The sequence below is a fragment of the Natator depressus genome, chromosome 2 (genome assembly GCF_965152275.1).
Source record: "Natator depressus isolate rNatDep1 chromosome 2, rNatDep2.hap1, whole genome shotgun sequence".
Classification (NCBI taxonomy): Eukaryota; Metazoa; Chordata; order Testudines; family Cheloniidae; genus Natator; species Natator depressus.
In genome coordinates this window covers 173082295-173097158 of record NC_134235.1, presented here as the reverse complement: position 1 = coordinate 173097158, position 14864 = coordinate 173082295, and the positions used below count along the sequence as shown (strand labels likewise).

Sequence of the window (14864 nt, the reverse complement as noted above, 5' to 3'; positions counted from 1 at the left end):
GACTCTTTTTCGTTTGATTGTTTCTGTTCAGTTCCTATCTGGTGCTTTATCAACTTCTGTCCTGTCCTCTCTCCTCGGATACAGAGCAGGGGGGGCTAAACCCCAGCTTATGAACTGCATGCGGCTCTTTTACAGTTAAAGTGTGGCACACGGAGCCCTCTCATATCCCCACTACATTCTGCGGCATGGTGGTGGGGTTAGGGACTTCTGTCCTGCGGGGAGGGGAGGGTCTTGGGCCTTCAGCCCTGTGGGGTGTGCCTGCTGGGGCTCAGGGCTACAGCCTCACTCCTGCTGAAGCCCTGAGCCGCAGCAGGCACGTCCCACAGCCCCGCTCCTGCTGAAGCCCTGAGCCCCAGCTACCGCGCCTGGTTCTCGAACTTCTGAAGATTATTGTATGTGGCTTGGAGGATCAGTAAGTTTGGCCACCCCTAAAATGGAGTTTCCCCTTTAATGAATTCCCCCCAAGAGATGTCTTTATCTGAACCATGTGCTCCTCCTCATGCGTCAGCTTTCTCCCAGCCCTTAGTTTAATAACTCCCCTATGACTTTTTACATTTTACATGCCAGCAATCTGGTTCTGTTTTGGTTTAAGAGGAGCCCATTCTTCCTGTATAGGCTTCTCCCTTCCCAAAGGTTCCCAAGTTCCTAATAAATAAATTATTAATTTTCCAGTTCCTAATAAATAAATAAACTCCTCTTCCCAACACCATAGTCTTATCCATACATTGAGACCCCACAGTTCTGCCTGTCCAGCTGACCCTGAGTGTGGAACAGGAAGCATTTCAGAGAATGCTACCAGGGAGGTCCTTGACTTCAGTCTGTTACCTAGCAGCCTAAATTTGGCCTCCAGGACCTCTCTCCTACCTTTCTCTGTGTCACCGGTACCTACATGTATCACGACCACCAGCTCTTCCCCAGCACTGCACATTAGTCTATTTAGATGTCTCGAGAAATCTGAAAATCTTCTCACCGGGCAGGCAATTCACCATGCGGTTTTCCCGGTCATTGCAAACCCATCTATATTTCTAATAATTGAATCTCCGATTACTATTACCTGTTTTTTCCCAATAACAGGGGTTCCCTCCCTCAGAGGGGCATCCCCAGCATGAGAGGATACCATGACTTCATCTGAATGGTGGGTTTGTTTCTGTCTGCTCCAGCTTGATGCTTTCATTCACTCAGACTTTCTTCTTTCTCAGCAGCACAGAGGCTGTCAGACTGGGGATGGGCCTGCCCTACTGTGTCTCTGAAAGCGCCTCTGTGTGCTTCTGTGTCTCCCTTAGGTCTCCCATTTCAGCCACTATCATCTCAAGAGCCTGATCTGTGTGTCTGAGGGCCATGAACTGCTTACAACATATGCACATGTATGCAACCTGCCCATAAGGCAGGTAATTGTATATGCTGCATTTAGTGCAATAAGCTGAATAGCCTCCCACTCTGTTGCGGGACATCTGCCTGCATTATTTTAACTGTTGCAGGGTTTTTTCTATTTGGTGATAGAGTGGGATATTGGTTTAAGTTTAGAGTGTGTTTGTTAGGTGTATCTGCCACTTGCATGCCTTCTCTAAATTCCCTTGCAAAACTCCCCTGTTCACTAGCTCCTCTGATTGCCTCTGAGCTGGCTTTTTAAACTCCTGTTCTCTGTGAGTTAGCCCCACCCCCTTCCCATGGTATCCTAAAGGGATTAGGGATTGAAGAGTAGCAAGCTAGAGCCTTGTTAGTAAACTCTCAGCCTAGTTTAGCAGACTGCTTGGCTCAGTACAAAGCCCCCAAAACAGACTGCACTACAGACTTCAAGCAAGCAAGCATACAACGACAAGCTAACAAACAACAAACTCACCCCAAGGATCACTTAATTGCTCCTGTTAGCTAGCTCCCCTGCCTTGTTCACTACAAACTTCCCAATTTCTGCAACAAATGAGGGATGGGTCCTATAAAGAACAGACTCCTTCACTACCCAACCTCTGCTCCCTTGAGCAGGTCCCTCCTGTGCACTGAATGAACTAGGGGTGCTCTTTTTTTTTTTTTTTTGTAGGATCATGTAATTAAAGGCTGTATCATAATGCATATGCACAAGCGGGTCGAACTAAGGCATCCTGGCATTTTTTAACTTGAGTGTGCTTGATTTTGCAACACTTTTATCCTTTTTAATCCTTAATTTAGGAAATACCAGTTCTTTTATGGTTTGATTTATTGATGAGAGCAACCTTAAGTAACGTTCAACAAAGTTTTTCTCTTTGTGAATCATAGATAAAGAATAGTGCATTAACCATGTACACAGATAAAGGAAATCTACTTGAGGAGGAAAAGATACAGTTTTATTAAGCAAAAACTGGAAGATGGTGTACTTGGTGAGGCAGATGTTGGTACAAAGATCCAAGAGAGAAGTTCATGTGATACAGTATCTGCTGAAATCGTCCGTCGTTATCATCTCGCATTTGTAATTTTCTCCATCAAGGCTGAGATTGATGTCTTTTTAAACCCGTGGAGATTGTTTTCAATCTCAGAATGTTGTTGCCTCATTTATTTGCAAGCTGGTGAAATTTAGAATTATGACCTTTTTGTCTCTGCCCCTACCGAGCTTCTTGGTTATGATTTAAGATGGATACATTTTGCTTAACCTACTGAAGGCTTTCACTAAATATAGGATAAAGGTTTTGCTTGATGTTCACTATGAAACAGCTTAGGATAGATAGTATCTTGACTACATGATAGAACAGGGAAATAAAAAATATCCCTTTGCACCGATTCAGTTCTACCCAGCTTCTGGCCGTTGGACCCACACACACAGAAGTAAGCAGTAACTTTCGCACTGGCCCCTGCTTGGGGCTGTGCCTAAAGTAACAGAAGACTAGTCGTTCATGCACTTTTAATGGTGATTTTCAAGATTTCTTTAATTTCTACTTTGTGTCTTTTTAACTTTTCATTTGACAATTTTAAAATATAATGAATAAAGTAGCCATTCTTGCCGTCCTATATAGAAGCTTAATTTCCTGCAATTTTTTATCCCCAAGTTGATTTCTTAGTGCATTTGACAGTGCAGTATTACCTTACTGGTACAAACAAAATCCCCTTTAAATGACTCATAGATAGCTAGTTATCGGATTTATATATGCAACTTACTCTGCTAAAAACAGAATAGGAAAACACTATTTGACTTTAAGGACAGCTTTTTATTTTCCTGAGTGAAATCAAGTTCTTTTAAAAGAGTCGGAATTATCATAACTCTTTTGTAGTCCTAAAACGTAATTAGATTTAGCAATGTAAATTGAGAAGTAGTTAAAGTGACTGTACAAATTCAAGTTTTATTGAATGTCTGCCAGAATTGCTTAAAGATGTCTTGTCTGTGTGCCGTTTGACAAAACACTGCTCTTTTTTATTAGATGCAACCTTCATACCTACCTTTTTCATACTGATTTCGGGCCAAATTCTGATGAACCCTTCCTCGTGATGATGAGTACATTACTCCAAGAGTAGTCTCACTGACTTCAGTGCCACCACTTGTGGAGTAAGGAACTATTCAATGCAAGTAATGGCATCAGAATTTGAGCCTTAGCTTTTAACTTTCTTAGAGTAAAAAGTACTATAGCTTCTGAAGTAATGGTTGTCTCATCTTTTCTGTTAGTAGACTTGTTCATTCCCTAGCTGATGTTTATGAGTAGTCTGTGATATTGGAAAATCTCTTTGCCTTTTGCTCAGACAACAAAAATAAAACACAGCAAAATGAGAGAACTTCTTGGATGCAGTCATCTTAAACTTCTGGGGTGAAATCCTGGCCCGGATGAAGTCAATGGGAGTGTTTTCATTGACTTCAGTGCGACACGATTTCATGCCTGAAATATGAGTGTTCAGGACACTATAAACCTTGTTGGGAAAGAAATAATTTCTAGCACAATCCTGAAGCACATGGTGGAAGATCAAAAAAATTCTTCAACCATAATCAGCATTATGGTTAGTTGATTAAAAAAAGAGGATTGAGTCCCAGCTTCCTAATGACATTGGATGGAACGCTCAGGAATTTCTCCACTTTTAGGTAACCTTATGGTCAAGGCACTGGACTGATACTCAAAAGACCGTGGTTCAATTCCTGGGTTTGCCACAAATTGCCTGAATGACCTTGGACAGGAAACTTTATTTGTCTGTGCCTTAGTTTCCCATCTGTAAAATGGAGATAGGTCTTCCCTAGCTCACATGGATGCTGTGAGGATGAATTCATTAGTTTTAGGGTCACATTCAGATATACAGTGATGGGGTCCACAGAAGTACCTAGATTGATCCAATTACTGTGAATGCATTGAAATTTGCATTGAACCTAAGGAGAACTTTGGTCAAAACATGGCACTTATTTTGGGCAAGGAACTCTATAGAGAAGCACTAAATTTACAAAAGCCATTGAAGATTTTAGAGGGATTTGAAGGTTGCAGGCCAATGACGTTACTGTCTCACTCTCAGTGGAAATCTGGCATTTGTGTGGTTTTGTGTGGTTCTAGTTCTTTGTTATTTATTAGGACACAATTGAAAAATGATTCAGAGAAGCTATGAAATCTTTGTTACTTAGTTAGATTGACTGATCTCAAACACTGAACCTTAAACAGTTAGAAAAGGCTGATGGAACCTAATCCTGATTTTGTTCCTTCTCTTTTTGTATTTACAATTGAAGATCCAGGTTTTTGTCCCAAATACATATTTGCAAAGAGAAGTTGTTACACTTCATTGCATCACATTGCATGTGACAGGAAAATCATGGAGGACTGGACAGTTGGATTCAGAATTTTGAATATTTTTAAACCACCTGCACTTCCAGCCAGTCAGCTCAACATTAACTAGACATTATTTTGGCACTTTTCAGATTGGTTTGGTTGTAATTTTGTAATATGTTAGCTGATGAGAAAGCAAACATTGGTAAAAGTGTTTTTGTATTGAAGGGCAGATACAAAACACTAGTAGGCCTAACTAATTAGCTGTATGGGACTCTTATGTGTTCTTACATTTTAGTAACAGAATCACAAGCTTTTCATTTTGGATATATATGTTTTTTATGTTTGAAGATTAAATATGCTTAAAAAGTGAGTCTCAAATTGTGTCTCGTTTCATAAAACCTTTGTGAATCCCCACTGGCATTTCAAGCCTTCCTTTTATAAAACAATCTTTTCTACTGGAAACCGCTGATGAATGTTTTAAGATACAGCAAGAAAATTAATAGGGGGGTGGTTTGCCGTCCTCCTCAGTCACTCGTGCCACTGACAACCTGTATGACAAGTCCTACAGTACCTTGTTTTCCAGGTATATTAAATTGTTTTTTCCTTTGGAATAATTTTGCCTCTAACAATTTATTATTTTTTAAAGACATTTTGAAACTATTGAATGAAAGCGATAGTGTTGATAAAGGGTAGAATAGCACAACAGTTCTTTCACAATTTACCACTGTTTGTAGGAGAGAGCACTGTAAGGTTACAGAATTGCTAGGAACAGGTTATCTGTAGATACTTGTGAGAATATGTATTTTTCAGTGGCAGACTTTTCAACTTAATTCACTCAGAAGGTATTTTAGCTTCTTAGCATGTTTCTGTAATGCGTAATATGAAAATTTTTTTTTAACCCTTGTCTTATATGGAATTTACCGTAACAAAATATTAATTCTTCCCCGTTCCCATTTTTTCGCTTCTGCTAGGATGGTGGTCCAATTAGGCCAGGAGTAGCCATGACAGACCTTGCTACAGGGCTGTACACGTATGGAGCAATCATGGCCGGCCTGCTTCAAAGATATAAAACTGGGAAGGGACTTCACATTGACTGCAATCTATTGTCATCTCAGGTACGGGTTTAAAGAATGTTTTACTTAGCTTATTGATGTAGATTTACTTTTCTTATTGGTTTTTGTGCATTGGGCCATATGACATTGAAAGCAATACTAGAGACAAATTTCCTAGTTTATATTTCTGTAGTAGTGGTTGATTTATTTTGATTGATGACTATTATTACTACAGCACTTCTGTCTGCCACCTAAATACCATCTTTTAGTGAGGATCTCAAAGCACTTTGAGGCTTGATTAATTAGTGTTTTTAATGTCCCTGTGATGTATGGATAAAAAACACAGCTGATGAAATCACCCTAGGATAGTGTGCTTTTAGCACTGGGGTTTATTTCTTCCCGACAGGCTAAGGGCTGAATGCTCAAAAGGAGTTAGACTACTACCTTCTATTTAGGGTGCTAACTTCCATTGAAATGAATGGAAGTTAGAAGCCTAACTCCTTTTGAACATTCAGCTCTAAGTAACTTGCACAGGATCACCCTGAATGTCAGAGTCAGTATATAATCTGGGTATGTCTACACTGCAGTTAAAACCCTGCAGCTGGACCATGCTAGCTGACTCAGGCTAACCAGGCTCAGGCTAAGGCGCTGTTTAGTTGCAGTGTAGAAAATTTAGGTTGTTAATTTCAAAGATAGCATTTGTTTCCTTGTAGCTGTATCCTGAATAAAGGTCAAATCCTTAGGTCCTTACTCAGCAGAGCTCTCAGTTGGGTTCAGATATGAATATTGTCTGAGTAAGTGCTTCAGAATTTGGCCTTAAATTAGCAATCCCAAAACAGACTGACGATGATAAATTTCGTTCCAACCTGACTCAGGCTAGAGTTTAGTAATTCTTCTAGTGTGAAGGGAGCGATCGCTTCTCCTGGATGGCAAACCAAATGCATTCTTGAAGGACACTCTTACTAAAGTTGTTATGGCAACAGTGACCTTTATGGAGAGCTTTTTGCGTCCAACTGCTACACTTTCTGGCACCAAGCTAACATTGCAGCCTGCTTATACTTTTTCTTCCTTCCTTCAGCCTTGCCTTATTTAAAATACCCACCTTTCCATTCAACACAAACAGCAATTAAGGGTATGAAGTCAGAGGCAGGGCTACACTACGCCTGTGAGAGGACTTCTTTTTCATTCACTGTACTCAAGATAAAATGTGTGGGATCTTTATCTAAGAACATGAAGAATCAGAGCTATTTAAATACCTGAAATAATTTGAAAGTGCTGAAAAATAGTATTTGGTTTGTTTTATCCCCCAAATCCGTACATTCTAACATTTAAGCTTCCATCATTATCCTCAGATGCCATTCTTATGCTTATCTTAAAGCCATGCAAGAGGCCCTCTTTTTCCCAGATCACCTTAATAATAAACTTTCTGCACAGATCTGTCAGTGCCGGTAACAAGGCAACATTGAACTGAAATTCAGCTGCCAATGAAAAAGACCCAAAGCCTGATATATAGCATGATGATCAGGAAGCATATTTTCTAATTTTAGCTCTTCTATGTATAGATGACAAATGTCTGCTTGTAAAATAGAATGTCATTGTGACCTAGCATTCTGTAAAAGAGACCTCTGATTCTGTCTCTCCTCCAAATTACACTGTAGGAGAGTAGTAGCTGATTATTAACTGGTGAAGATTTCTTTCCCTACAACAAAACAAAATTCAAGGACTTTATTGAAGAGAGACAGGATGACTGCTAGGATGTAGTTTTTGCAGTGGGCACTAACTTTCTGTGGTCTCTCAACTATAAACTTTTAACCCTTGGCATAAGATTCTTTTGAAAAAAATTTCCCCATAGATGATTTATAGTTGTCAACTCCAGACCTTTTAGCATCAGCATCTAAATAGTGTCCTTTAGCTGATGCTAGTAAATAAGAAGGAAGTGGGTTTTGGATTTGGTTCCAATTATGCAACTGCACTTATTCTTCTGTTGTGGCTTGAAAAAAAAATCTCTTGGAAGTTTTAATATCCTTCCTGTATTTAATTGCAACCAGGCACACACACACACAAAATAAAAAAATAAAAATATACTGTAGCGAGCTAGTTTCTTTTGGACTAAAATACTGTAAGAAGTGTTCTACTTCTTTAACATTTAACAATTTTTACTATGTATTGTCTCAGATTCCACAGACAGGATAATGTGGTTAATATTGTTTGTAATGTATGATTATCTCAAGTCACTTCTCTGCTTCTAATTACTGAGTTTCAGTTTATATTTGTTATAAAGATACACAATATATTCTCATAATTGTTAAATGACTAGAAAAATATAGCAAATTAGAAGACATTGTTTTCTTCACTCATATCTTTATTGGTAAATGTGTTTTAAATTGCAGGATAGCTTATGGGATTAGCAGTGAACTTTAGAAACTTTTGCCTTTTAGGTGTCCAGTTCGAATCCAGCCCACATTGATAGTGTCTAATGGTTGTTTATGTGAGATGATATAGTTGTCTCAGTTCAGGTCTTCAGGTATGACACAAACCATACCCATAAACTGATGATGATAATACTTTTGTGTTTGAATAGTAACTTTCATTCTATTATCTCCAAGCACTTAACAAAAGTGGTAAACATTATCCCCATTTTACAAATAGGGAAACTGAGACACAGAACGTTTGTGATGTGCCCTGGTCACATGGTATATATCAGTGGCAGAATTAAGAATGAAATCCAGGTCCCCTGACTCACTGCTTACTGCTATAACTCCTAGGCAATCCTTCCTCTGTACTAGGCCATGTTGTGTTGTCTGTGTGTTAATTGGAGAGATCATGGTTTGAATGGACATAGAGGATGAACCTATCCTGTCTAGAGGTGGTTACTGCTGGTGAGAGTTGAGGCACATTGGTAGGGCAGGATATAGGAATCTCACACAGTTATCCATGTTTTATCTAGCCTGTGGATGAACAAGGGAGTCTGTTTTGAAGGCTATTTAGCACCAGCGTTCCAAAGCAGTAAATTCTCTCTGTCTTTTGCACATGATAAAAAAGTTTTGCACACACTACATGGAGAAATGTGTTTTCTCTTTCACTACGTGTCTTCGAGGTAGCAAAAACGAATGCTAAGTTATTTTAATTGTTCTAAAAAATATGGGTCAAATGCTACTGTTTGTTACAAGGGTATAACTTCTGAATCATTCCACTGAGTTTATCAGCATAAGAGGCAGCAGATTTTGGCACTGTATGCTTCTGCTTGAGCTATACAGATTTTTGAAAGAGCAATATTAATGTGTTTAAAAGAAAAGCTGAGTTTGGCCTCAGATATTACGTATGGTTTCTGCTATTTCGAATCATTAGTAATACATAAAGTCATTGGTACATTATGCTCCACCTTGACCTTGGATTGAATGGGTTCACGAGTTGTACTAATGATAGCTGAAGATTTATTATCTAGCTGAAGGAGGGAAGGAGAAACCCATCTTTTCTAAAAAGTATAGGAAACATATTAAAACATAGGAATATGCTAGAACAGGGAAAGGAGAGAGCTTGACGATGAAGATAGGCATTAGCTCCAGTCAATACAGTGAGTTTACTATTTAGATCAGGTGTCTCAAATTCAGTTTACCTTAGAGCCAGTGCCAGTCCTCAAATCCTCCCAGTGGGCCAATAATGTCACTGAAGATGGTGTTCACTCCACCTCCCAGCCCTTTTCCCACCCTTTTCCATCGCTCCCTTGGCCTCATGCCACCTTGGCTGACTCTGCCCAGTGACTAGTGATGCTGCCTCCATGGCTGACTCTGCCCAGCAACTAGTGATGGTATATCAGTCCCTCTCCCCCAGCCAATGGGAGCTGCGGGGGGTGGGGGATGGCGCTTGTAGCAGACAGCTGACAGACAGCGTGGCTGCATGGGTCTCTCCTCTGCGGCTCCGCTGGCAACAGCAGGGATAGGGAACAGCTTGCAGGGAGTGGAGCTGCCTGAGGTGAATGACACGTTGCCGAGTGCAACCCCTGGGAAGGTCCCAGGAGCAGCAGTATGGAGCAACATTGGTGGGAGGGGCATGTAAATCTCTCCCCCCCCCCCCCCCAGCCGGCAGCCATGAGGGCTGGATGAAAGAACTTTTAAAAAAAGTTTTCGCGGGCCACAGTGTGGAGGTTGTCGGGCCACAGATGGCCCGTGTGCCGGGACTTTGAGACCCCTGATTTAGATGGTCTTTGAATTATGGACATGACTCTGGATATGAAACTGAAAGTTTTACTATGGTTTGTTACCAATGTACCAATTATCAGAATCACTTTATGGATTAGAAGAAAAAGTGCAACCTCCAAAACTGGAAAGTTAAGAGTTCAGGCTAACAGATTAAAAGAAATGAAGAAGTGTGAGTAACCAACAGGGCAATAAACAGATTTTTAGTGCTCCCCTGATCCAAACTCCATGAGGTCAATGGGAGTCTTTCCATTGACTGGAGTGAGCTTTGAATAAGGCCCATAGGTCCTCTGTATGGTGTAGTAATTTATAGAAACAATGAGAGAACAGACTATAACTTGATGGAGGAATATGCCAAGGTTAAGTTACAGTAAGTGAGTAAAAGAACTGAATTGTGTGTGATGCCGAACTTCTGGAGGTCTAATAACCCCCACAAGCTTGTCCTGTTGGAGATGCTGATGGAATGGTGGCAGGACTGGAATGGTGGTTATTATAGTAGTTCTGCAGCATCAATGTTGCTCTGATTAGAATATGTCCCATAGGAGTAATTTCAAGAGGGGCGAAAGAAAAACGTGATGCTGAAACGTCATGTTCTGATTACTTTGATCTGATGAAGTAATTACATAGTGACCATATGGCACTCTGTGTTTGTATTATTCTGTATTGCATTGTTTCCAGCACAGCAGTTAAATTATAAACTCCTCACAGACCTGCTGTTTGGTACAAATTCAGTTAAAGTACGATACTATATAAATAACAAGGATCAGAATGTGTTATATGGTTAAAAACAAAATCAAACATGCGTACAAAAAGAAGACTAAAGTGTAGGTTGCAGTTCGTCATAAAAGAGCCTGAAGTTTTTGAAGGATTATTAACCAAATTGGACTCCTCTGATTAAAACTAGACTACAATTGTGTATCATTCCATTTCTTGTTGAATAACTTCAGCTGAAACTCCGTTCTGGATCTATCTAAGAAAATCATTATTCTGTCGAGAACCATACACCTGCATTTTGTATTTATTCAGTTCTTCATTAATTAATTAAAAATAATTTATCAAAAGTCTTTTAACTTTAGAGTGAAAAATCAGTTATATTTTTGGGTTCATTCATTTTCCAGTGCTGAGAGTCAAGAAATTTTGGGGCGAGCCAGAAATGCAAAATGCATCGCCAGCAAGAAATGCCATATCTTGGCTCCAGGCATCCAGATGGTTAATACAAACCCATTTATTTCCCAAATCAAACAGAACTTTGGACCACATTTTTCTTTTGAGCTGTACACTTTGACACCTTAATAGATGAACCCCTGTTTGTGCTGAAGACAACATAAAGAGTTCAAAGAAGGCACAATGGATGAGTGAACGGTGGGTGCTCATTAATGTTGCAGAGACAAAGATGTAATCTAGCACTCTTAAAATGTGTGCTATTTCAAACATTTCACTCACCTGCAGAGGTTTGTTTCGTATGTCATTCCCAGAGTGCATTAGCACCAAAGAGCTTAATGGGCTATTTCCAAAGGCTTTTTAGCCTTACAGCTACTTCAGTGTTCTTCCATTGAGATAACACAATGCAGGACTGTCTCTTACTCTCTTTATCTCTCTCTTTTTCTGGTATATGAACCAGGAGTTTGTGTTTCTGCAGCCTATGCCAAAGCAGTTGAAAGCAGGCCTCTCTCCTAAAAGTGCTTTTTGTAAGCTTTACCTAAGAAATATTACTAGTAAAATAAAATGACCCTTTGCTGTTTGATGAAGTTCAGATCTCTCTGCTATCAGAAAAGCTATTTGACTTCATTGAACAACAAAGCTCCTGGGTAGATATAACCACTTGTTGTGTAGAAATTCTGATTGCACATTTTCTTAATCTCTGTAAACTTGTTTTGCTATAGTAAATGGATATTTTAAGTTACAAGATCATAAATAAGAATATAGGAATGGCCATACTGAGTCAGACCAATGGTCCATCTAGCCCAGCATTCTGTCTTCCAACAGTGGCTAGTGCCAGATTCTTTATTTAGAGGGAATGAACAGGACAGGACAATTAGTAAGGGAGCATCCCCTGTTGTCTAGTCCCAGTTTCCTTCAGTCAGGGGTTTAGGGCTCCCAGAACGTGGGGTTGCATTCCTGACCATCTTGGCTAATAGCCATTGATGGACCTGTCCTCCATGAACTTATCTAATTCTTTTTTGAACCCAGTAATACTTTTGGCCTTTACAACATCCCCTGGCAATGAGTTCCACAGGTTGACTGTGCACTGTGTGAAGAAGTACTTCCTGTTGTGTTTTAAACCTGCTGCCTGTTAATTTCATTGGGTGACCCCTGGTTCTTATGTTATGTGAAGGGGTATATAACACTTTCCTATTCACTTTCTCCACACTGTTCATGATTTTATAGCTCTCTAATATATCCCCCCTTAGTCATTTCTTTTCTAAGCTGAACAGGGCCAGTCTTTTTGTCTCTCCTCGTATGGAAGCTGTTCCATACCCCAATGATTTTTGTTGCCCTTCTCTGTATTTTTCAATTCTAATATACCTTTTTTGAGTTGGAGAGACCAGAGCTGTAGGCAGTATTCAAGGTGTGGACGTATCATGAAATTATATTTCATCATGATATTTTCTGTCTTATTATCTATTCCTTTTTCTAATGGTTCCTTACTTTCTGTTTAGCTTTTTTTGACTGCCACTGCACATTGAGCAGATGTTTCAGAGAACTATCCACGATGAGGCCAAGATCTCTTTATTGAATGATAACAGCTAATTTAGAACCCATAATTTTTTATGTATAGTTGGGATAACTTTTTCCAGTGTGCATTACTTTGCACTTACCAGTATTGAACTTCATCTGCCATTTTGTTGCCCGGGCACCTGGTTTAGTGAGGTCCCTTTGTAACTCTTCATAGTCTGCTGTGGAGTTAAGGATCTTGAGTAATTTAGTATTGTCTGCAAACTTTGCCACCTTGCTGTTTATCCCATTTTCCAGATCATACCACAGTAGTTCTGCAATTTCATGTTTGAGTTCCTTCAGACCTCTGGGGTGAATAGCATCTGGTCCTGGTGACTTATTACTGTTAAATTTATCATTTATTTATGGACAAGTCCCATCATATCATCAAACACACCCCTTTGCAAAGGGAAGCTGCAAAAGACATTATATATATCAAAAATATCAGGGTTATGGATTCTGTAGATTTCTACTCACCCCATATTTTGTTACCACTCACCCTGGAGTTTATTTTGGTGACAGTTTTCTGTGTTTTGCTGAACATTATCTGTGCTGCCCTATGAGAGCATCAGTAGTGTTAATAAATATTCTTTTAGAAGTGTAGATGCTATAGTAGGGACTCCTGGGGGATAGTTTGTGGGAATTCACAAGCGTCCTGCTGAAAATGAATGAGTGTGTTGTAAAATCCCACTACTGTTCCCATGAGTTAATTGCTGGTTTTTCAGCAGTCCGGCTGTAATGGATTCATACAATTCACTTAACACTTTTTTCTTCATTGCTAAAAATAGCTGCTTATCAATTCAACCCGAAACGCACTAAAATGTGTAAACTTTCTACCCCCATATACTTATACATTGCTGTGTATGCTAATTTAATTCTTTAAAAATTATTTTATGTAGTATGACCCCTTTCTTTTAAAGACTGATGCCCCATATTACTGATATATTGCCAATATTTTAATGGGAAGATCCCCTTTAAGATCTGACAGTCAAACACAGCCCATTTCCACTTCCAGAACAGATCTGGTCATCAGATGACCGTAGTGTCCGAGTGGTTTCTAACTTCGCTTTTTATTGCTAGGGATGATTATTTCCAAATAGGACATTTATTTCTGAAGAGGATGATTATATGGATGCTGAACACCCCCAGTTCCAACCAGTGTTAATGGCATTGGCTACATTAGGATATTTGCCCTAAAAAATTCCTACTGTTGCTACAACATCCAGCTCATCTGGTGGAAGCAACAGTGGGAGTCCTCATGTAGGCAAGGCCCCAGGCAGCTACCAGCATTTAAACACTGTGGTGTGTGGACATACTCTGACCTGGGCTGAATGATATAGTACTTAAGAGACTGATGGCCATCAGAAGCTCTGCATGAATAACTACTCGCACGGTTGCTATGGCCAGTGGAGAAGCAGCTGTGACAGCAATGATGGGAAATTCTAGCACCCCACTGCCCCAACCCTTATACGCTCAGCACCATGCAAGAGGTGCATAGCCGTTTATAGGACAGAGACCTAAGAGTTCTTCTGTTCCTGCTGCTTTTTCCTAACCTGAAAGCACAAACCTGTGGCAGAACTGTTAGTTGTTGCAAAGGTGTGCTAGTCTTCTCAAAGAGAGGGTGAGAATAATAAGCAGGTGCAGATGAATTCTTAAGAACTGTTTTCATGAAAATACCAGTAATAAAAAGTGCGAGGATTAAAAAAATAAAGTGGTTAAAGTGTTCAAAAGCATCTAAGTGACTTAATAGCAAATAGTGACTTTTCAGAAGTGACTTAGGGTATATCTGCACAGCTGGCCTGTCTCAGCTGGCTTGAGCTTGTGGGCCTGAGCTGTTGGGCTGTAAAATTGTGGTGTAGATACTTGGGCTGGTTCCCCCGCTCTGGGACCTTGCCAAGAGGAGGGTCCCAGAGCCTGGGCTCCAGCCCGAGTCTGAATGTCTATCTACTTCTATTTCAGAGCAGATCAAAACTAGGGAACTTTTAGTATACAGCAGCAGAGTCTACATGGACAGTTAGCATGCAGCAGGCTAGTGAGAAGTAGATTTACACCCTACCATGTCATGTATTGGTTGTGTAGACAAGCCCTAAAAAAGCCTAGACAGTCAATAGGATGCAGGCTTCTAAATCACTTCGGCACTTTTTTGAAAATTTTACCCGGAGTGTGTATTTTATACTGTAAATGGCATTGTTTCTAAACAG

General features: G+C 39.9%; 1 protein-coding gene across 4 annotated transcripts in view; it reads left to right on the top strand.

The window, feature by feature from the left end:
- Positions 1-14864, top strand: part of SUGCT (succinyl-CoA:glutarate-CoA transferase) — a 478648-nt gene that overhangs the window by 72791 nt on the left and 390993 nt on the right. For all 4 annotated transcript variants that reach the window (XM_074943248.1, XM_074943246.1, XM_074943249.1 and 1 more), the window contains one exon: positions 5672-5815. In XM_074943248.1, the coding sequence (XP_074799349.1) occupies positions 5672-5815 (144 nt within the window). The remainder of the gene's footprint in view (positions 1-5671; positions 5816-14864) is intronic.